This window comes from Sminthopsis crassicaudata, chromosome 4 (genome assembly GCF_048593235.1).
Source record: "Sminthopsis crassicaudata isolate SCR6 chromosome 4, ASM4859323v1, whole genome shotgun sequence".
Classification (NCBI taxonomy): Eukaryota; Metazoa; Chordata; class Mammalia; order Dasyuromorphia; family Dasyuridae; genus Sminthopsis; species Sminthopsis crassicaudata.
Genome location: NC_133620.1, coordinates 385,643,929 through 385,667,081, shown reverse-complemented (window position 1 = coordinate 385,667,081; position 23,153 = coordinate 385,643,929). Strand labels below are relative to the sequence as shown.

General features: G+C 38.7%; 1 protein-coding gene across 1 annotated transcript; it reads left to right on the top strand.

The window, feature by feature from the left end:
• Window positions 1-16,222: 16,222 nt before the first annotated feature.
• On the top strand, window positions 16,223-22,189 carry IRF2BP2 (interferon regulatory factor 2 binding protein 2). The gene is made up of 2 exons (XM_074262429.1): window positions 16,223-17,773; window positions 18,479-22,189. Exons 1-2 carry the CDS (start codon window positions 16,666-16,668, stop codon window positions 19,186-19,188), a joined length of 1,818 nt encoding a protein of 605 aa, XP_074118530.1. The 5' UTR covers window positions 16,223-16,665; the 3' UTR covers window positions 19,189-22,189.
• Window positions 22,190-23,153: the final 964 nt, after the last annotated feature.

Below are 23,153 nucleotides of genomic sequence, written 5' to 3'. Positions count from 1 at the left end.
AGTGTTTATTTTTCCAGTTGAAAAGGCCCTTAGGGACTTGATTCTTTAATCCTTCTAGTTGTTAGAATCCCTTCTCTGCTTGAAAGTACTTTATGTTTGCTTTTGTAAATATATGGTGTTAGTCCCACTAGAATGTAAGGGACTTGAGAGTAGGGACTTAGTCATTTTATTTTTCACTCTGAATTCTCTACATCACAGTGTGGCCCATTGTAGTCATTTAGTAAGTTTGTCGAAGGAGTGTTATCAATGACATTCACAAACATAAACAACTGGAAAATAGCTACCTCCATTTATAAATAATTCCCTGTTTCATTTGGACATTATTCAAGACATTCTCCATAATGCTGCTGAACATATTTAACCTGTCATGTCTTCTGGTTTTATACTTGATTTTGGTAATCATGGTTAATTGAACTAAGTAATTTTTGTGTTTACAACTATCAAAGAATTCTACAAAATTCCTGAACAGAAACAATTACAGAGACAACTTTCTCAAGAGACCATCTGAATATGAGAATTAAGTTGTAGGAGAAATTTTAAACTATGTTTTACTCTAATGAAAACAGTCAAATCAAAGTGAGTTGTATATAATAGTAATGACCAAAATTAACCTGGATGAAGAAATGAAAAAATGTTTTTTCCTTCATCCATTGTAGAGATTGGAGACTAAGAATGATATACTTTGATCAATACTCAGTTACTTTTTCTTAATTATTTTTTGTCTTCTTTGTTGTAAGGAAAGGAGTAGGAACGGGTAGAGGAGAAGGGTATATTCTAAAATGACTATAATGTAAAAATAAAAGATTCTATAAAACAAAGAAACAAAAAATGGTTATAGTTCTAAATAAGTAAATATTGAATAAATTGAATCAATAAGACTAATTAATAAAGATTCAATTATAAAGTCTTTTGCAGATATTGGGTTTGAAGTATCTACATTTGTACCACACTAATTGTCCCTAAAGTATCTCATTATTTAATACTTATCTCCAAAGAGTTGTTAAGGAAATATTTTGCAAACTCAAAATTTATTACTCTTTACTTTGTAAAAACTAATATATAAATATGAGTATTTTTCATTAACATTGTTGACTTTTTTTGAATTTTCAGGGATATAGTATGGCCAAGTTCCCCACTTAGGCATTTGCTTTGTGTCAAATTGGTTTAGAAATACAAAACTCATTTGTATTTGAACTTTAGGTTTCTGTGATTAGTTTTAGTAAATATTCTGTATTTATAAATAGAACATTTCAGGAAATATATTTTACTATGCTTGTCTACCAGGTGCCTTTCTTCAAAGATCAAGACCGGGCTATTATTACTCTGTATCTCTCATCTTCTGCATGCAAACTTTAATTTTTACCACCATTTGGTATAACTATGATACATGTGCCTCCTAATTGTAAAATATCAGTTTTAGATGTAAGAGAGATTATGACCAATTGAGAAGCTTGTTCACAGTAATAACCATCACTTATGATTACTTTCAAAAGCTTCATTATTTTTATTTTCTAAAATGTATATTTACATATACATATATGCACATGTATATATATATGCATACTATATACATATATACATTTGCAATACATACATATACACATACACATGTATGTGCATATATATTTGTGTGAGTATGTGAAAGAGACAGAACAAGAGAAACATATCCAATTCCACATAATCAATACAAATTATGAAAAAAGAAAGCTAAACATTTAGAGATTTCATAGGAAAAATTTGATTATTAAATGCTTTAAGCCTACATAATACCTTATTAGATAATTCAATATTTCAAGGATTTGAAATTTCCTTAGTGTAAACACTAATCACAATCCTCTTCATTTCTTAGGAGCCAGTTTCCTCTATTGTTTTAGCCAGAGGTTTCACCTGGTAACCAACTCTCTAATGGTAACTCTCTAGAAATTTAGTCATACTCATCTTAAGAGCCTATCACCAAGCCTGGATCAAAAGACTTTCTAGTCCAATGTGACTACATATTGTATCTTGCTGGCTCAAGCTGCAAGAAAGAGCCCAGAGTTATTTCTGTTCCGCAGAATCACAAAATTTTAGAGTTGAAAGAGAACTCAGTGGCCATCTAGTCCAATCCATACATAAAAAATACTCACTATAACAAATCTGAGAGATAGTCATCTAGCCTCCAATGAAGGAAAACCAATTCTTTCTTGAGGCAGCCTATTCCATTTCTGGACAGTTCTAATTGTAAATTAATAATTTATATTATTATGTAATATATAATATAACATAATATAATATAATAAAAATGGTAAAGTTTTTCCTGACTTCATTTAAATTTTGTTCTTTTTAACTTCCTCATACTGCTCCTGGTTCTGATTTCTGGAACCAAAGAGAATAATCCTTTTTATGCATCATAGCCTTTCAAATTCCTAAAGACAGCTGTCATAGTCTCCTTGAATTTTCTTCTTCTCCAGGCTAAGTAGCCCTACTTCACCCAACCAGTCTTAATATGTTGTAGATTCAAGGACCTTCATCATCTTGGTTGTCTTCCTCCGGATAATCTCCACCTTATTGATGTCTTTAAACCAAGGGGTTCAAAAGGATTAAATGAAAAGGGATTACTTATTACCTACCTCCTTATGCCTTGATACTATGATTTTTTTTTTAAATGTAGCACAAGATCAATTAAGTTTTGTTGACTACTCTAACTGCCAGAACAGTTAAATTTGTCATCTGCTAAAACCCCTATATCTTTTTAAAAAATGAACTTTAATCTACACGTTTTGTTAATTCTGTTGTTGGGGTTCATCCTTCAATCTCAAAGGGGACCCCTGGTATCAAGAGAGTGATTTCTTGACTCAGGAGTGAATTGGATTTAAGTGAGGCATGGCTTTACAAAGTCATTAACTCACTCTCTCCTCGAGGGTCATTGGAGTCCTATTGCCAGATCTAGCTCAGGACAATTGGCAATAGCCTCAGATGCAGTAAGAGACTTTGGTCTTTTAAAGCTAAGCTCTTTCCCAGGTCTCAGTTTATTTGAGGCAGAATCCATTTAGTTATTAAAACTAGTCATGAACTGAAGCAAAAGATGACCTAGTTTGATCTCTCAAGAAAATCAATGTGGGAGGGGAAGACCCTCAGATTTTCTGGTCAAAACAGAAACAATTGCTATTTACACTCATTCTGAGCCATCAAAACCCAAACAATGAGAAAGTGAGGCTTGGTCTTATTATCAACCAATCAATGAAAGCCAGACTGATTTGGGTCCTTAATTCTATACAGATGTTTATTTCCTGAATTTGGGTTTAAGAGGTTACATTTATCCCTAATGAATTTTATCTTATTAAATTCTATCTAATGCTGAATCTTTTTGGAATCTGCCTGTTATAATCATTGTGTTAAACTGTTCCTCATACCTTAGTATCATCTGAAAATTTAATGAATTTGCCATCTATCCCTTTGTCTGAATTAGTAATAAAATGTTAAGTGGCAAAGGGTCAAGCAGAAATCCTTAGGCCACTTCACTGGAGACCTCTTGCCAAATGGATGTTGAATCTTTAACTAATATTCTTTGAGTCCAATCATTCAACTAAATTTAAATCCACCTAACTATATTACGAACCATATTTTCCCCAAGGAATATGGGATTGCTTATCAACTTGTATAAACTATGTCTATAACATCTCCTTGATCTATTAATTTGGTAACTGTCAAAGAAAGAAATGTGTCATCTACATAACTTGTACCTGATAAAGTTATGTTCCAAATGTTCCTTTTTATATATTCACTAACCATCTATTTATTAAAGTCTGGGAGAATTTTCCTAAGATCTAAGTTAAGGTCACTGGCCTGCAGTTTTCAAATTCTGTTCTTTTCCTTCTTTTTTGAAAATCAAAATAACATTCTCTCCTTCCACATTATGGTAAGACTACTGTTTCATACAATTTTTCCTATAGTACTAACTACTACCTACTAAGTGATACTAAGTAATCATACCTACCAGTACTTTCAGTAACTAAGGATAGAGTTCATTTGGACTAGATGATATAAGTTCACCAAGAGCAAATAGGAGCTCACCTTACTAGTATGGCTATCAGCTCCTATTTAGGCATGTTTATTCTGTTGTTTTCAGGGCAAAAGTTATTTTTCAGAGCAGAGAAAAAAGAGACAACTATTGAGCAGCTCTACCTTCTCTCTCTATCATGGTACCATTAACCCCAAGCAGAGATGCTCTTCTTTTATAATATAAGTTTAAATTTTTTTTCTTAGTTTCCTTCCTTAACCTCAATTCATTTTAAGCATTCGCAGTCCTGACTTTATTTTAAATGACCATATAATAGCCTTTATTCAACTTCTGTTACCTACCCTTGCTTCTATATTTCATACTTATCTTTTGAAAATTGAAAATGTTAGTGAGGTTTTGGTACCTCCATATCAGTCACTTTACAACTCCCATTTTTGCCCCTCATCAGAACTGTTTCTCTGTATCTTTCTATTTTCATTCTAAAGTTTCTCATTCCTCCTGAAGTAACTTTTTAGTCTATGGGATCAGATTTCACTTTCCTTCTAGCTCAATTATAAGGTTTTAGAGTAGAAACTTAGATTTAGAGCAAGAGTTTAATTGAAGGCATTATTATTAAATATATGCACAAAATAATTACAGTTCATTTTACTAGAAAAATACTGTTATCTTGCTGAGCACATTAGACTGGAACAAATAAGCAGCAGAGCAGATCATCAAAACACAATTTGGTAAAGAGAAATGTCATTATTGATTAGAATCCCAGAAGATACATTTTCTTTCTTTCAAGAGGAATTTAGTTTAGTTCATGTTGGTCAATAAATATTTTAAGGATGAAAACAATAGAGTGTACATTCTTTGAGGACAAGGATTTTCATCTTTTATTTCCCTGTGTTTAACATGTTTTGCTCATGATAGACACACAAATATTTACTGAATTAATTTGTTAAATTAATGTTCATTTGAACAATGAGTTATAGTCACTTAACTGGTAGTAATGGTGTAGTGATATAGTAATAGTTTATATATTATAATAGCTTACACATCTATCACTTTACAGTGATATCTTTCATAATGGTCTCATGCCTTTGGAAATCCAAATATCATTATCCATACTTAATAGATAAGGAAAATGAGATTGTTGGATCACCATGTATATTCTAAGTCCTAACTACTCCTCTTAGAAATACCCCAAGGTTAGATCTGGGAGTCTCTTCTTTTTTTACATTTTCTACTTCTTTTTGACTTCATCAGCTTAAAAACAACATCCATAAAGATGGCCCCCAGACCTAAATCTCTTATTTCTAGCCTTTCTCCTGAATTCTAATCCTGCATCTCTATCTTTTGAATGCTTCAAAGTTAATATTCCAGAGACATCTCAAACTCAACATATCCAAAACAGAATTCATTATCTATCCATTTAAATCCATCCTTCTTTTAAACTCTTCGATCAGGAGTATCACCATTTTGCCAGTTCTAATGTCAGCCATTTCTTTAACAATGTCACTCCACTTGTCCATTCAGTTGCTAAATCTTATTATGTCTTCCTCTGCCACATCTCTAGCATCTATTTCTTTTTTGTTTCCTTGCATAGTCACCATGTACAAGACTTCATTACCTCTCACTGAGATGCCTGAAAAAGTCTCCTTATTGTCCTTCTTCCCAAAGTTCAGATCTGATCACATCATTTCCCTATTTAACAAATTCTAATGCATTTTTCTTACCTATAGGATCGAATACAAATTCCTGTCTGGCGTTTGCATTCCTTCATAACCTGGTCCCAACCTATCTTTCCAACCTTATCATTTATTACTCCCTTTTAAGTACATCAAATCTATCCAAATTGGCCTTCTTCTTCTTACTCATACATGGTGCTCCATCTCCTCCTTTCCCTGTACCTTTATTCCAGCTGTCTTCCCAGGCCAAGAAAGTACTCCTTTTTCTCCTGCATTTCTTAGAATCATAGTTTCTACAAGGCACATCTTGTGTCACCTTTTATATCATAGGTTCTTAACATTTTTTTGTGGGTCATGAGTCCCTTAAGCAATCTGATGAAGGACTTTTGGAATCCTTCTCAGAATAATGCTTTCTCCTTCCCTTCCATGTTGGTCATGGAACTTTGAAGGGAAACTATTTGACCAGTAAAAACTACCCCATCCAGCAAGTGAGCTGAGAGACACACTCCACACAAAGTAATTATACACATAAACAGTTTCCAAGAGAAGAAGTTCAGGGAATATGACTTCTGGCAATGGAGAAAAGAATTGAATGGTGTACACAAAGGATTTATTAACCTAGCTGATAGCTTGCCTAGCAGAGACCCTGAACCTCAGGGGAACTGATTGAGAACTTTACAAAGAAAGGAAGATCTTCCATGACCTTCTGTAGCACAAGTTGGGGGGTGCCTTTGCCACACTTAATTATAATAGTTAGGATTTATATCGAAATACTGCATGTTAGGCACAAATGTTAAATGCTTTACAAATTTTATCTCATTTGGTCCTCACAACAATCCTGGGAGGTTGGTGCTGTTATTATCCTTGTTTTACAGATGAGGAAACTAAGGCAGAAATTAAGTGACTTGTCCAGAGTCACACAGCTAGTAAATATCTGAGGCTGGATTGATCTCTGGTCTTCATGACACATTTTACTTGTGTATCTTGCCATCTTTATATCTTACTTTTACCAACTTGTCCTGTAGATATTGTCTATATTTGTGGGGAAGTGTGATCTAGGTTTATGGGAGAAGAAGAAGGTTTTGTAACTTCTATTCTTAATATGCCATTTAAAGAATATACTATTTCTTAAGAGTGGTTAATGAAAGTACACTAATGGTCTCCTGATAAACAGACTGAAACAGATTCTGAGGAGTGTTTAGAGCCTGATGAGAAAGAAGGCACCAGATTCACCCATTGCATCTGAAGATGAAAACTTTAAATCCAAATTCACCATCAAGTCAGACCTCAGGCCTCTAAGATAGATCAGTCCTTTTGATTGTAAATTCCTCTTATCCTTATCTTCCTCTCCCCACCCCCACATTCTAGCACAGCATAAGTGCTCAATAAATAAATGCCTGTTGATTGATGAACTGACTAAGATTACTCAGTATTTCATAGCTAGTAAGTGGCCTAGACTCAAGACCAGGTATCCTGATGTCACATTAGGATCCTTTCTGTGTCAACCTTCCTATGTCTTCTCTATAAAGCATGATAATGATTGATAATATCATTTTTAAGGTTTGCAAAATGCTTCCCTCACAACAACAACTTGTTAAGTAGGGGCTGTAAAAATATCATCCTCACATTAAGCTGAAGGGTAAACTAAGAAGTTAAATGATTTACTTCTAATCATGTAAGTGTGAGTTGGAATTTGAGCCCTGTTCTCCTGATTCCAGGTTTCAATGCTTTACCTACTTTAAACATGATACTATGAGGATTGTGGGATTCAGAACTAGAAGGAATCATTAAAGATCATCTTTTCTAACCTCTTCATTTTACAGCTGAATAAAGTGAGACTCTGGCATGTAAATTATCTTGCCCAAGGGGATATACAGTTAGTAAGTACATAACAGAATCATGCTACCACATCTGTGTTGCCACAAAAATAATTGTACCACCCACCTCACATGGATTTTGAAAGGAAAGCACTTTGTGAACTTTAGAGTACTGTATAAATTTGAGCTGTTATTACCATTATTATGTGAGCTATTATAATCATGATTATTGGTGTTACCTTCTTTTTCATCTTGTAAAAATGAAAGTGCAACTTTTGTCAAAGCACTTAAAGAGTTTAGGTGATAGGAATAGATAGTCATTATTTGTATAGTACATCTAAGAAATCTATATCACTTAAAACCCCCAAAGATCATCAAAATCCTTCCCTGACTCAATTTTACAGAAACAAAATGTGAAGCAGAAAAAGGAGAGTGATTTTATTCAAGTTCAAAGGTGAAATTATGATTGAAAATCCAGGCCCCTCCAACTCCTTGTACGGGGCAAGATTGCAAGATTCCCTAGACCACCCTGTCTCTCATTTTGGCACAGAGTCTACAAGGATCTATTTTTAGCCAGCACCATAAAATATAAAATTATACATTTTTTAATAATGTAAAGATTATTGCTCTTCAGTTTTAACCTCATAAGACTAGAGAATTTTGTAATACATGGAGTTCTTCCCTCAAAACTCTCTTGAATTTGAGCTCAAAAGATTATATTCTAGTAAATGGTAATTAACTTGTTGAGAAAATTTATTCATGTAAATTCTTATAATAGATATTTCTTTTGGGAAAGCATGATGAAACTTTCTAGTACACTAATAATAACAAATACAAAATACATTCTAGTTTTCTCTCAATATATCTGTTTTTTCTTTGGTAAGCAGTCTCATATATTGACTTGAATTACATGTGAAAATTGACTGCAAAGATTGTTAAATGGGAGATAGCATTTGTGGAGAAGAATTTTCCTTTATTGCTAATTTCTTATGAATTACTTTTGTCTTTTCAATGTTAACTGCCATATTGGATCTGTGTAACTGGAAATGTGGTGATCAGAGCTAAAATTCTCTATCAACTAATGGATTTTATGAGTTCCAAACTGTTATTATTTATTTGTTTGTTTTTGCTGAGGCAATTGGGATTAAGTGACTTGCCCAGGGTCACACATCTAGGAAGTGTTAAGTGTCTGAGATCAAATTTGAACTCAGATTCTCCTAACTTCAGGGCTGGAGCTCTATCTATTGCGCCACCTAGCTGCCCTCAAACTTTTATTTTTAATGGAATTGGGCAGGGTGATTGATTTAGCATTGGAAACAGAGAACTCCAATTTGAGGACTATTGGTTAAACTCCTGGGGAAATCCATTTCTGATTAGAAGCAGTACCACTCAGTGGACAGAATGATGAAAACACGGTCAAGAAGATCTTGGTTTAAATACTGCCATAGATACTTACCAGAGTCGATCCTTGAGAAAGCCTTTTAATCTTTTTCAGCCAGCTTCTTCATCTCTAAGATGGCCATAATAATAACACATAATTCACAGAATTTTTGTGAGGATCCAATGAGCTAATGTATGTAAAACACTTTGCAGATTTTAATGGCATCATCAGCTCCACATGAATACTTGGTTAAAAGCAAGAAAGATCAATGTGGAGTTGTATGTTATTTAAAGAAATCCAGATTATACATATCAGAGTGGTGACTATCTCTCACCTCTAACATCTGGAAATATCTTTTGTAAATTTATTTTCTTCTTTGGATTCAGTGTCCTTTGAACTTCTCAAGGCTTTTCTTGATTTCCCCATGTGTGTTATAAATATCTGTGCAACAGACCCTAACACACAGGAGATGACATCACTTTTGCTGGGACTCTGAACTATGCCTGTGGAAAATGGAAAAATTATAAATTATTAGGTTTCAAAAGTATGTATTTTTACTCACATCCTTCCTTTCTGTTAAAAACTGGTGAATTACACAAATAGAGAGTGGTGTCCATCAGCAGCAAACATGCTATTAGGATCAGTTTGCTTTACTGTTTTCAGATATTGTATGTTGTAGTGATGAAAAGAAGAAGGATGGCAGTTATGGAGATGTATCTGTTGCACAGAAACATAATTCATTCATTAAAAAAAAAGAGAGTGCTTTAAGACCCTGTTTTTAGTAATAGTTCTGTATTGCATAGGACAGTAGACAAAGTATCTTAGGTTTAGTTTTTAGTCTTGATTCTGTCATTAATTTTAGGCTAATCTTGGACAAATCACTTAACCTCTTAACATCTCAGGTTTTCAATGTGGAAATAAGGATGACAATACATTAATATTAATTCTGGAATTTTATTGTAGAATTATTGCATGAAAACTAAAATCATTATACTGTTCTTAACGTTTTACATTTCTTATAAAATTTTTCTTTCAATTCTTTTAACCAAATCATTACATTATTGCACCTTCCTGGTAATTAATGTGTATGCATTTTAAACAAGTTAATGAAAGGAAATTTAACATCCTCATTGTTTGTTTTCCCTCCTAAATTTTAATTGTGAAGTTAGTTTACTACTTCCTGTCTCTCACCTCTCCAACTCATCTACCACTCAGCTGCTAAAATAATCTTCCTAAGCACTTTTAAAAGTCAGCCCCCTGTACAAAAAGCTTCAGTAACTCCCCATTGTCACTAAAATATAATACAAACTTCTTTGTTTATCAGGAATTATTTTATCAGTTAAAACACAATCTAATCCCAATCTATCTCTGCAGACTAATTTGACTTTACTCTTCTTCATTCATTCTATCTTTCAGTCAAACTGGCTTTCCAGCTTCCCATCTTTGACTTTTGGACAGGTGGTCTATCATATTTGGGGTGGACATCTCTTTACTATGATAGCCTTTTAGAATACTTAGTTTCTGTCCTCATTTCCTAGACTATCAATGATATCCAGCAATCTCCTCCCAATTGCCTTTTATATTCTTATTTACTTATTTTGTATTTCCTTATAGTTAAACATATTTTGTTACTCCCCCCCCAATAAAATCTAAGTTTTATTATTCCCAGTACCTAGCATAATATCTGGCAAAGAATAAGGTAATAAATACTTGTTGAATAAATGAATAAGCATTATCTTCCTACTGTTCTTTTTTAGTGAATATTTTATGTATATCTCCAAACCTCATACAGTACCTTAAATATTATAGAAGTTTAATAAATATTTGTTGAATTGAACTAAATTGTATAAGGCAACTCCACACTGAACTGAGAAATTAATCAAAAAGAATGAGTTCTATCATACTGTTTTTCAAAAAGTCAATAAAAGAGCTTCATATAAAGTATGTCTGGCATCAAATAACTATTGAATCCTTTCCAATTCTCCTACAAATTTTCTTGCAAACTGAGCTAGCTTGATGACCTCAATCTCTCCTTTGTCTGTATTTTTCACTCAAGCTCTTTAAATTCTACTACAGTAGGTAATCGGCCTACATCATGACCCCAAATTTTACTATAAATGAAAACTTGTAAATATGTTTACACATAAGCTGATGATTAACATTGAATGTACATAATATATGGATGATTAAGAGTTCCTTTAACTGTATTTGGCCTGATTCTCAGACCTTCCGAGTAGAGTTTGTCTCCCTCATATGCAAAGGTCCTTTTAATTATGTGAGTTCTCTATCCACAAGAGAAATATAGTTTATAAAGGTCATATGGAATAGATTAAATTTCCACAAATATGTTTGCAATTTAGAAAATAAGATAGAATTATGATATATACTGATATTATTTAATTTGGGCTGTTTCATCTATTTCAAAAGCTTACATGAGCACCCTTTTTTTTTTTTTTGAAAGAAAAAAATAAATTTGAATTTGATTAAGATTGTCCTACAGAGTTTCTCAGATTTTTACCTAAACATAGTGAACCCAGAGTAAAGGCCACAGGAAATTCAAGTAACTGTTTTTAGAGTTGTGCTCCTACCCACCCTCCACCTCCCATGAGACACAATTCTGTAAGCTTTAGTTTCCAAAATCATAATAGGAAGTGCATTCTGAAAAGAGAGGCTGTAATTCCACATCTGGATTTGAGATGAAATCAATAAACTCAGTCTAGTCACCAGAGTAATATTTCCCTAAACTATCAATGAAATCATATTCTTCTTACTCATAATATAGTATTGCATCCAGTAATAGGGAAATATGCTTATATTCTCTTCTAGTCAAAAGCTGTATGCAGCTTCACGTCAGTACTGCTGAACTCCATTAGGTGTCCTCTACTTGAAACTATTCCTGTATACTATACAGTATGTGCAAGGTTACAATGTGGTTGTCAAGAGGAATATTGAGGGAGGGGTTGTTAAGCTCTGTGGAGCCAATTTGGTTTAAAAAGATTTTTTTTTTCACACAATGAAAGCTCTCTTATATTGTCATTTTGGAGAGGTAGTCATTCTAACCTGAAGCTTCAACTCTCATTTTTGTTCCCTTTTGTTCCCTTTCATCTCCTTCCTCTGCCACCCCAACTCCTGTTTTTGTTGTTGTTGTTGTTGTTCTTTTGCCAGTGATTATTTAAATAGTTTTCCTTTAGCTCCAGCATTATTATTTTATAAAAAAAAACATAGAAATAAGTGCTGGAAAGGACCAGATTACTTCATCTAGTCCCTGCAGGATTGTTCCCCATTGTATGTTTTCCTAGTACTTAAGAAAAATGGCAGTTTCTGTGTTCCAGTTAAAATCCATCTACAACTGGCAGGTTTGCTCTCTGCCTTTTCTCCCTTACCTTATAAAAGTTTACGTTGCCGATGTGTGTCTATACATGCATTAATATATGAGCTCAAACTGTAATCAGTTTTGCACCCTTGATTCCAAGGGGCAAACACCATAATAATATTCCTTTGAGAAGACCTGGAGGCTTAAGCAATAGGGCAGAGGACTACGTGACTAAACCATCCAAACTTCCTCTTTCATAAGTCGTCACATGATGAAGTACAATTACAATTCCTGCCTTGTCTCTGTGAATTGCAGACGCATTGCCTCACCCTAGAAACCCTGCTCCTGTATGTGTGTGGAGGAGGCAGCAGTAACTGCTTCTGCAGCCGATTTGGAAAGGATCCAACTTCAGGCTGAAGAGAGAGAGAGAGAAAGAGAGAGAGGGCGGTGGGTGGAAGACAAAAACAAAGGTCTGTTTACTTAGTATACATTGATAAACCTGCTTCAGAGCAGCATAAAAGCTTCAGCGGCTTAAAAGACCTTTGATACAGTATAAGGAATTGCTGTTCTGAAAGGCCCAGCAACAAGGCTTTAACCCTCTTATATCCAGAGCCTTTTATGGCAAAGCAGTCTAGCACCGAAATAGTTGTCGTTATAGTCCTCCCTTCCTCCTCCCATCCCCCCTCCCACATTTTAAAGCAATCCTTTCATCAAGGAAGTTACAACAATATAGTTTCAACATTATATAACCAATGTAAAATAGGAAAGGAAATCCTTATTTGAAAAAAAAAAAAAAACTTCTTTAAGACCCTTAGTATTTTTTTATGATTGAATGTATTTTTGGTTAATTTCACTGTTTCCGTTTTAAGTATAAATTCTTAGGAGCTAGGATCATGATGGTCCAGAACTGGTTTTATGTAAAATAACAAAAGTGTACTTTTAGTGGTGAATTTTATTTCACTCAATATTGCACTTACTACCTTGTAAAGGAATTGCATGAGTTAAGTTGAGGAGGGTCTGTCTTACACACCACGGACCTCAACAAAACCACTAGTCAAAGAATGATGCATGTTGTCAGCCAACATTCAGCAGAATCCCTGTGAGAACGAATGATCGATCACCCAAAGATGTGGTAGAGCAATAGGATTCCACCTAGATGTCTCCTTAGCCCATTCTTCCGGGAGAAATATCCTCAGGGGAATGGATATTACCAGTCCCAACAGTAAAGATTAAAGAGTTACCTAACCCGTTTGCACTAGACTAGGTCAGGGAGGGTTACATTGCGCCTCATCTTGCACTGGAGTAAGATCTGGAGTGGCTACATTCTCCCTGTTTATTATAGGGTGAGGCTGGGATTTGGTAGAGGAGGAGAGATCCAACAATGTGCTTCGGGGAGGTTTTTGAGTTATTAGTAGCATCTTCTTTTTTGGAAATACCCAAGAGGAGACTTATGCAGAGTTTAACATGTAAAAACATTTAAGTTTGGCAGTAAAGTACCTCTGTAGTTTTTAGAACAGGTTTTTTTCATGTGATTTAAGACTCATCACAACTGTTTCTCTAAGGGTGGTTTTTTTTTTCCTCTTCCTTTTGGTTAATCCTTTCAAGCAACCAGGCATTTTGAAAAGCAACAACAAAAGGGGAATGTCAGCAGGATTTTTCCCCCCAACCAATCCAGTTGTAGGAAACATAATATAATTATTACCCTGATCTTCCCACACTTAACCAACTCATTCCAATTAAAGGAAAAGATATGAACCTGGATTCACTGGGAAGAAAAAGACTGAAAATGGAAATCTAAAATTATTAATTGAAGAGAAGCACTTCCTGTGTTTACTAGCCAACAAACACAATCCAAGTTGCACAGCAGAATGAGGGTAAAAACAAAAATTTCAATTCGTTTTGTGCGTGTAAAACAGCCTACACTCTGGAATTGTAAATCTATCTTCGTGCCAGCCGGGTTTGTTCGCACAACCGTGCTACATACTAACCCCAGCTGAGTGTGTAATTACAAACACATCGCCCCTCCCCCAAAACTTACAGCAGCAGCCAAATGGACAATTGTACACGGTCCCTCCAACCCCTAATGCCAACTGGGTGCCACTGGCCCCAGCCTACTCATTCCTATTCTGAATGAAACGATGGCCGCAAATTTTATGTCTAAAGTAGGCTTCATATCACCGCAAGATGAAAGAGTATTATAGTGAAGCTTTTTACACCCATCCCTAAGTACTGTACAAGCTGCTCTCACTACCTTTAGTAAAAGTTTAGCCTGACTGAGGGAGGGACCTGAGATCCCAGAAATAGCAGCCGGGAGGCGGTGCCTAGTGCTGTGACGGAGGTGCTGGCTATAGATCTCTCTCTGTTTCTCTCTATCCCTGGAATGTGCATTTCGTTTAATGAGGCTTCTAGTGCCAATTGCATAGAGTCACGTCTCTACCGAGCCTGCGCACTACGCGGCTGAGGCACATGGGGCAGCGGCAGCCTGGGACAAAATGCCAACGTCACAAGTAGCTCCCTTCCCCCTCTCTAACCTACATAAAGCTGCTGCTGCTCCGTTGTAGGGAATGGCGACCCACAGGCAGCTGAGTTTGCAGGCTTCACTTCCACGTTGTCCATTGCACACAAACCAGCCTAGACTCAGGGAATCGTTTCCTGTTGTAGTCACTGCTTCATCTAACCATAGGTAGCACATAGACGAGGTCACCCCATTTAAACTGCAGTTTGGTGAGTGGAATGGTCAGATAAGATATAGAGCATTTCAAATTGTATGGAAGAAATAATATAATGTATTTGGGAAGAGGAACTCAACGTACTTGCTAATTCCCCGTAATATTCCAAGTTATTAGAAAAAAGTTGTTAATGTATATTATTTACACAGCATTCCTTTTCTTTCCACACATACATGGAGACTAATGAAAAATATCAAACATAAACATATTAACATGGGTATGTAATTTTTAAAAGCCCATCCTTTCTCAGCAAAAATTGTTTATGTTTCATTTTCCTAAATCAAATGAAAGTAAAAAATATTTTCTATAAATATAACCCGGAACATATTTTAATTTAGAATGCTACTTTCTTTGAGGTTTTTAACTCACCGTTCAAATATCATGCATGTTTAAAACGTGACCCTATAAATCGTGCAAAACAAATAAAACGGCCACATTGAGCTGATTAACAGACGCCAGGGGCAAAGCTTGAGGAGTTGGGGAGTGGGTTGCCCTTTAAGCGATATATGGGCCAAAAGGACTTTAGAAAATATCTTGGCTGATATGTCAATATAGAATAGAGGGGGAGCAAGGTAAAGGGGGTGTTGCGCGGGCCGTGGGGGGGGGGGGAAGAAAGTGAAGGAAAAGAAAAACAAAAACATTTGCATCACATTCGTATTGGAAAGACTTTCTGCTCCTCCCTAAATGTTTCCCTCCCCCTTCTACGGCTGCTGACAAGCCAGCGCTCGAAGCAAGGAGCTGGTTCTTCTTGCAGCTCTTGTTATCTTGGCAGAAGTTCAATGAGCCCAGCACTGGGAGGGAGAGAGGAAAAAAAAAAAAAAAAAAAGAGGAAAGAGAGAGAGAGAGAGAGACAGCAAGAGAGAAAGGAGGGGGACCCTAACGCGCAGGCGCCTTCAGAGGCTGTCGAAGAATCAAGTCTGTAGAAGTGGAGCAGCCGCGGCGGCAGCAGCAGCAGCAATAGCAGCAGCAGCAGCAGCAGCAACACCAGCAACAGCAACAGCGGCGGCAGCGGCAGAGGGCAGCGGCAAAGGCAGCGACGGCGGTAGCAGCAGTAGCTGGGGCTGGGCGGTGACGCCAGCGACTGGGGGAAGCAGTAGGTGGTGGAAGCGACGGCAGCAGTAACAGCAGCAGCAGCAGCTATAGTTGTGAGCAAGACTGACTCGGGGAGCCGCGCTGCGTAGTAACTCCACGCTGACTCTGCCACCTTGGTGCGGCATGCACCGCCAGTCGGGCTAGCTACCCTCGGCGGCTGCACCACTTCACCCACCCGCCTCCCTTTCCCCCCGCCCCCCCTCTACATCCCCACCCCCTTTTCCTCGCTTAGCACCGGCCCCGAAGACCTGCTGCACTCCCCTGCACCAGCGCGTCCGGTGTTTGCACCGGTCTGGAGACCTGCTGCAGCCTCAGCTTGCACGGACTCCGGGACCTTGCTGCTGCAACCCCAACCTCCCTGCAACAGCCCCCGGCCGGCCCGCACCGGCACAAGGGACCTGCTGCCGCCTCAACTGCACCTTTTTCCTCCCTGCCCCCCGCGCCTTCTGCTCGGGAAACGCTGCACGGGGGCTAAGGCTTCCCGGGGTTTGCCTCGGCCGCCGCAGCAGCCCCAGCCGCCACTGCCGCCGCCTCCGCTGGTCGGGGAGTTGCGGGGTTGGAGGGGGGGGGAGGGTGCGTGTGTTGCCGGCGGGGGGCGGCGGCGCCTCCTCCTCCACCACCACCACCACCTCCGCCTCCTCCTCCTCCTCCTCCTCGGACATGTCGACCGCGGCTGTGGCGGTGGCGGCCGCTTCCCGGCGGCAGTCATGTTACTTATGTGACCTGCCCCGCATGCCCTGGGCCATGATCTGGGACTTCACCGAGCCCGTGTGCCGAGGCTGCGTCAACTACGAGGGCGCTGACCGTGTGGAGTTTGTCATCGAGACGGCGCGGCAGCTCAAGCGGGCTCACGGCTGCTTCCCGGAGGGCCGCTCCCCGCCCGGATCGGCCGCCGCGACGGCCTCGAAGCCGCCTCCGCTCTCCACCAAGGACATCCTCCTGCAGCAGCAGCAGCAGCAGCAGCTGGGCCACGGCACGGCCGAGGCGGCCTCGAGAGCCCCGCAGGCCCTGGAACGCTACCCCCTGGCGCCCGCCGCCGCTTCCTCTGACCGAGCGCCCCCGCGGCTGGGCTCCGAGTACGGAGCAAGCCGCCAGCCTGCGGGCGGGCCTACGACCCCGCAACCACAGCAGCAGCAGCCGCCCCCGCCCCAGCAGCAGCAAGTGAATGGCATCCTGGTGCCCAATGGCTTCTCCAAGCTGGAGGAGCCGCCCGAGCTGAACCGCCAGAGCCCCAACCCGAGGCGCGGCCATGCGGTGCCGCCCACCCTGGTGCCGCTTATGAACGGCTCCGCCACGCCGCTGCCCGCCGCCCTCAGCCTCAGCAGCCGGGCCGCAGCCGCCTCGCTCGCCGCCATCTCCGGCAGCCCCGGCTCCGCCCTTGGCCCTGCACAGCCGGCAGAGCTGGGCGGCCACAAGCGGCCCGGCTCCGTGTCCGGCGGCGCGGGGGCCGAGCATGAGCAGCGGGAGGCGGCCAAGGAGAAACAGCCCCAGGCGGCCCATCGAGGCCCCACGGACAGCCTGGCGGCCTCTTCGGCCGCAGTCTCCGTGTCGGGCGCGGCTGAGCTCGGCGGGGAGGGAGGAGGCAAGGGCCGGGGGCCCGGGGAGCAGGACTGGGTGAACAAGCCCAAGACGGTGCGGGACACGCTGCTGGCGATGCATCAGCACGGCCACTCGGGGCCCTTCGAGAGCAAGTTCAAGAAGGAACCCACCCTAGCACCCAGCAGGATGCTGGGTTTCGAGGCCAACGGCGCCAACGGGGCCAAAACAGGTAGGCCGAACCTTGCTAGCTGTTGGGGGATGTTTTTCCTTGGGGGCGGGGGCGGGACACGAGCAGAGTGAGGATTTGAGGGGGGTGCTTTGCATTTGCCACTTTGCCCCAGCCCCCAGAAACAACAAACACCCAACTTCCTGATCTGCATAAGGCGGAACCATTGCCTAGGTGGCAACGTGTTCTTGTGCTGAAGCAGCATAACAGAGATGAGTCAGACTAGGGTGATAGACACTGACAGAGGGTTTTCCTTTCCTAGCACATTCTTGGGATAGGAGTTATGAAGGCCCCAGTCACCTTTTAACCTGTTTAGCAGACATGTATTTAGTCAGATACACTATTCACTGGTGTATACACATGTGTCGATTTTATATAATTTCCTAGATACAGTTTATTAAAAAAAAAAAAAAAAGACAAGCACATATTTCATATTCTGGTGTGTAATTTTATTTACCTGTAGTTTATTTTAAATGAACAAATTTCCTTTTGTGGCCATATCTTTCTTCTCCATCACCCCTTACCACAATCAGTACTCCTGTTGCACATTTTAAACCGCATGTGCTGACATCTATATTTTAGTTATGTATTCAGAATCTTAAATTGTGGGGATTTACTGAACCCTGACTCAAGAGATCCAAATGCATACTTACCCTTCCCCTTTCCTCTCCCTCCCCCTCCCCCCTTTTTACTTCTTTGTGCTCCTAGCTCCACGGACAGCAAGGAAGAGGAAACTTTCCCCAGAACCAGAAGGTGAAGTTGGGCCTCCCAAGATCAATGGAGAGGCGCAGTCATGGTTAACAACCCAAACAGAAGGGATGAAAATGCCCATGACTCCCACGCCGTTTGTGTCTCCACCACCACCCACTGTCTCACCTCATTCCAACCGGACCACACCGCCAGAAGCGGCTCAGAATGGGCAGTCCCCTATGGCAGCTCTGATATTAGTAGCAGACAATGCAGGGGGCAATCATGCCTCCAAAGATGCCAACCAAGTTCACTCCACTACCAGGAGGAATAGCAACAGTCCACCTTCTCCATCCTCTATGAACCAAAGAAGGCTGGGTCCCAGAGAAGTGGGGAGCCAAGGGTCTAGTACAGGAGGACTGGAACCAGTACACCCTGCCAGCCTCCCAGACTCCTCTCTGGCAGCTAGTGCCCCACTGTGTTGCACCCTGTGCCATGAGCGTCTTGAGGACACCCACTTCGTGCAGTGCCCTTCCGTTCCTTCGCACAAGTTTTGCTTTCCTTGCTCCAGACAAAGCATCAAACAGCAGGGAGCTAGTGGAGAGGTCTATTGTCCCAGTGGGGAAAAATGCCCTCTGGTGGGCTCCAATGTCCCTTGGGCCTTTATGCAGGGGGAAATTGCAACCATTCTTGCTGGAGATGTGAAAGTGAAAAAAGAAAGAGACTCGTGACTTTTCCAGTTTCCGAAAAATCCAATGATGACCCTTATCTAAAACTGCTTGAATTGTGTATATATTTCTCTCTATATATATATCCAAGACAAGGGAAATGTAGACTTCATAAACATGGCTGTATAATTTTGATTTTTTTGAATACTTTGTGTTTCTATATTTTTTTTTTTTTTGACGACAAAAGGTATGTACTTATAGAGGCATTTTCCTCTTTTGTTAACGTTATTAGCAGATCTTTGTGCTTTATTATCCTGGTGACAGTTACTGTTTAATGTAGGCTGTGACTTGCGCTGCTTTTTTAGAGCACTTGGCAAACCAGAAATGCTTCTAGCTGTATTTGTATGCACTTGTTTTAAAAAGAAAAAAAAAGCCAAATACATTTTCTGACATTGTAAGATCGCCTTACTGTCTGTTATTCCTTATTCCTGGCCCCTTTCTTTAATCAAAAAGGAGGCAGAATGATTGAGGAGGAAAGCAAGTGGAAGGGACAACATGGTTAAGTGGGGATATCACTGAAGGAAATTACAAAGGGGTTCACATCAAAACATTGTCCTTGTATAGTAATAAAAAAGTAGACAAAAAGTCTACTGAATTTCTCTCTACTTCTTAAAGTTCAATTCTTGGGCCATAGGGTGACTTGTCTGAGAGGCGCTGCTGAGTTAGGGATTTCTGGGATTGTATTGCGTGGTGTGTGTGGTTTTTGTTGTTGTTGGTTTTTTTGGTTTTTGGGGGGGTTGGGTTTTTTTGGTGTGTTTTAAAAAGGCAAACTTGACCACTGTTCACGTGATCAGTTGTAAGATTACAAAGCTGCATGCTTTAGTTGATTACATAATGTACAATTTCAGTGATGGAAGGCAATTATAATTGATTGTGGTGTATACAGCATGGCACTGCCATCTTTGAAAAGATCCTAGCTCTGCAGCGCCACTTTATATATATTTTTTTAAACAACGCCCTAGAAACTAATTTTTTTTTTTTTCCTTTGAGAGAAGTCACAAAAGAAGTTGTAGTATAGTGAACTTTGAAATTATTGGGGGGTTGGGGGGAAATCATCAGTTACCTGTAGTATTGTTGCTATTGATGCTATCATCTACATCCTATTTCCAGTTAGTGGTAAATACAGTGTGGTACAGTGACAGCAGCAACTGAGGTTCTGCCAGAATTGCCTCCAGGCATATCAGTGACAGCCCAAATGTGGGTGGAGGAAACCTGTAATTTCCTTCTTACATGTGTTTGAAACACAAAGTGAATAAATAATATTGTTCTGAAAAGTGATCAAATAAAATAGTGAAAATGAAAGAAATTAAGAATTTTACATAAGACATGCCCCGTTTTAAAAACTATTTTTGGAAGCTTTTTGTAAATTGAATTTCTTTTGATCAGAATTTTGCAACAGTAAATGATTTTTTTGAAACCAATAAATCAGTTATTAGAAATAGTTGTCTTACATTGATACTGCGGGGAGGGGGAAGGGGGAAAGTGTGTGCTATTATACATAATATTGTCAGGAACAGTATTTCAAAATCTTGGTCTAGTGTTTCAGAGTTGATCTTTAAAAAAAAATTAAGTCTCTTTGAAGAACTCAAGGGTCTACTTGGGCAGTTTTTGTGTTCACATTTGCACCTGCACAACTATATTCTTTTAAGAAATACAAAAGTTTTCCTGCTTTGGATTGTCTTTAATTTTTTCTTTTTTTTTTTTTTTCTTTTTTTACATTTTTACAGTCTTCGGTGGATGAAAATTTTCTTTAAAAACCCTGGGTCAAGTTGTTAACACATGAACATCAAATACTGTACCAACTAGAGCATTTTTTCTTACTGTTTTTAATGACTACACTCACATTAATCCTGTCCAGATCACCGTTACATCCATATCATCATTATGACAATATATACAGACATGAATGATTAACCAATTTAAGTAATTTTTATGCTTTTTACAAAACTGGAGTATATTTGACTGTCAGTCCAAACCAGTCTTATGTAAACACCATGCAGAAACACATATAAGCAATTTTAAATGCACATAAACACAGCTGTAAAGAATTCTTTGAAACCATGTTGGTCTGTTGTTTAAATGTACATCTAGATACTTTATTAAAAAGTGAATGTTGACTCACAGATGTAACAAGTTAGGCAGTCAGTTCACCCAGTGTGTTGTAGCTCTCTGTAGTTTTGTAATCTTTAATACAGATATTCCTACAGAAAGTGAATAACCATCTCTTGCTGTTTAGATAAGACTTCATTCAGTTGTGGAACCAATAACTCAAGATTTCTCTGGGCTGATGTTACAGTGGAAGAGAGTTTGAGATTATTGCTCAAAAAATGTCTCTTACAAAAGGTCTGAGTAACATTTGTACAGGATTTCATGAAAGTCTTTTAACTGAACAATATTGATATCTTTGTTATTTTTTTTTTTGCATTTATTTATGTATATAAAAGCCCAGAGATAGTTGAAATCTTGCTTGACCTTTTGTTGTATCTGATGACAGTGCAGAGGAACTTCCACAGCTGGATAAGAAATGTCAGCGATCTACCATACCTAGGCAGTATCAAATTTCCAATTCTAATAGCTCAGCAATGTTTTTAGCACTAATAACAAAATTTGGGGGAAGGGGGATTGTTGTTACCTATCTTTTTATGCACTAGCAGTTTCTTGAATTAAACATGTACCATCTTTAATGTGTCCTTCCATTAAACTTTGTGACAATGTACAGATAGATGGTTTACAACTTTTTGTGATAAAACTTCCCATGGCCAGCAAGTCTTTGAGAGGTGCCTCATTTTGTAACATCTTTCAACCTTTGTTTTTTTCATTTAGAGGAAAAAAGTTGAAAGGGTATAGTTCTTTTCTTGACTTGGTAGTGATAACAAAAATGAGTGAGTGTTTGATTATCACCATTATAGCCTACAGTTTCTCATTAGAATTTTGCCCATACTGTCATTTGTCATATTAATATTTTTTTTAAAATAGCATTAAATAAAATGACATTGGGAGCGCTGACCATTTCTTGGTGCTTTTTGGGGGGGTACAATTCAAAATTGCTGCCTTTATTCACTGATAATAAGATAGTAATAGTGTCACTGAGGTTTTGGTTTTTGTTTTGTTACTAGCCTTGTAGGAGAAATGACTGGTAAAGGATATGCGGCATAAAGAATACTGTTAGTACAAAAAGTATTTGGGGAAAAGACATCGAGATAAGAAGAGAAATATTGAGAGGGAAGTCATGAACAAGGAAATACTTAGTTAAACATTTGTTGATTTTTTCCCCCCAGTATACAATAGTAGAATCTTTTGTTCCCCAGCAATAGATTGGAAGGTAAATCAGAGTGATAAAATTGGTGGGTAGAATTAGAAGTAAGGTGCTTTACAGATAGAAAACTATTTTCTTGAAAGCTTTGCAATTAAAGTGAGGGAGCCATGTTGTTTCATTTCAGTATATGCAATGAATTAAAGGCTCTCAAGACTTGAGAGGAGTGATTTTTTGATAAGCTTCAGAATAAAGTAAAAGACAAAATGCCATCTCAGTTGCAAATAAAGCACTTTTGAAAACAGTGAATTCCTTAAATGAGGATATTATGAAGAAAGACAACAAATTAAGGTAGAAATTAATGCATATGCTTACATAGCAAAAGATTTTCAATATTTGTTTAGCCTCTCATTCCACTCGATTTATGACTTTAACTTGATGAAAATATGTAACTATTTTGAAGGTAGGAAGTTCACATATAAAATGTTTTAAACCAGAATCATCATGGCAACATCATGTAGTTACACTTGCAGTTCAGAAGGAATAGTAATTTAGAGTTCCTTCATCAACAGCATTTCACTAATATTAGAAGTTTGCAGAATGTAGACTCTAAAAGATGATATTGTTACTGAAATCATTTTATAATGGAATCCTCTGCAACAAATTTGTTATTTATTAAATAAGATAAAGTTTGTCCTTTCACTGGATCAGTTTT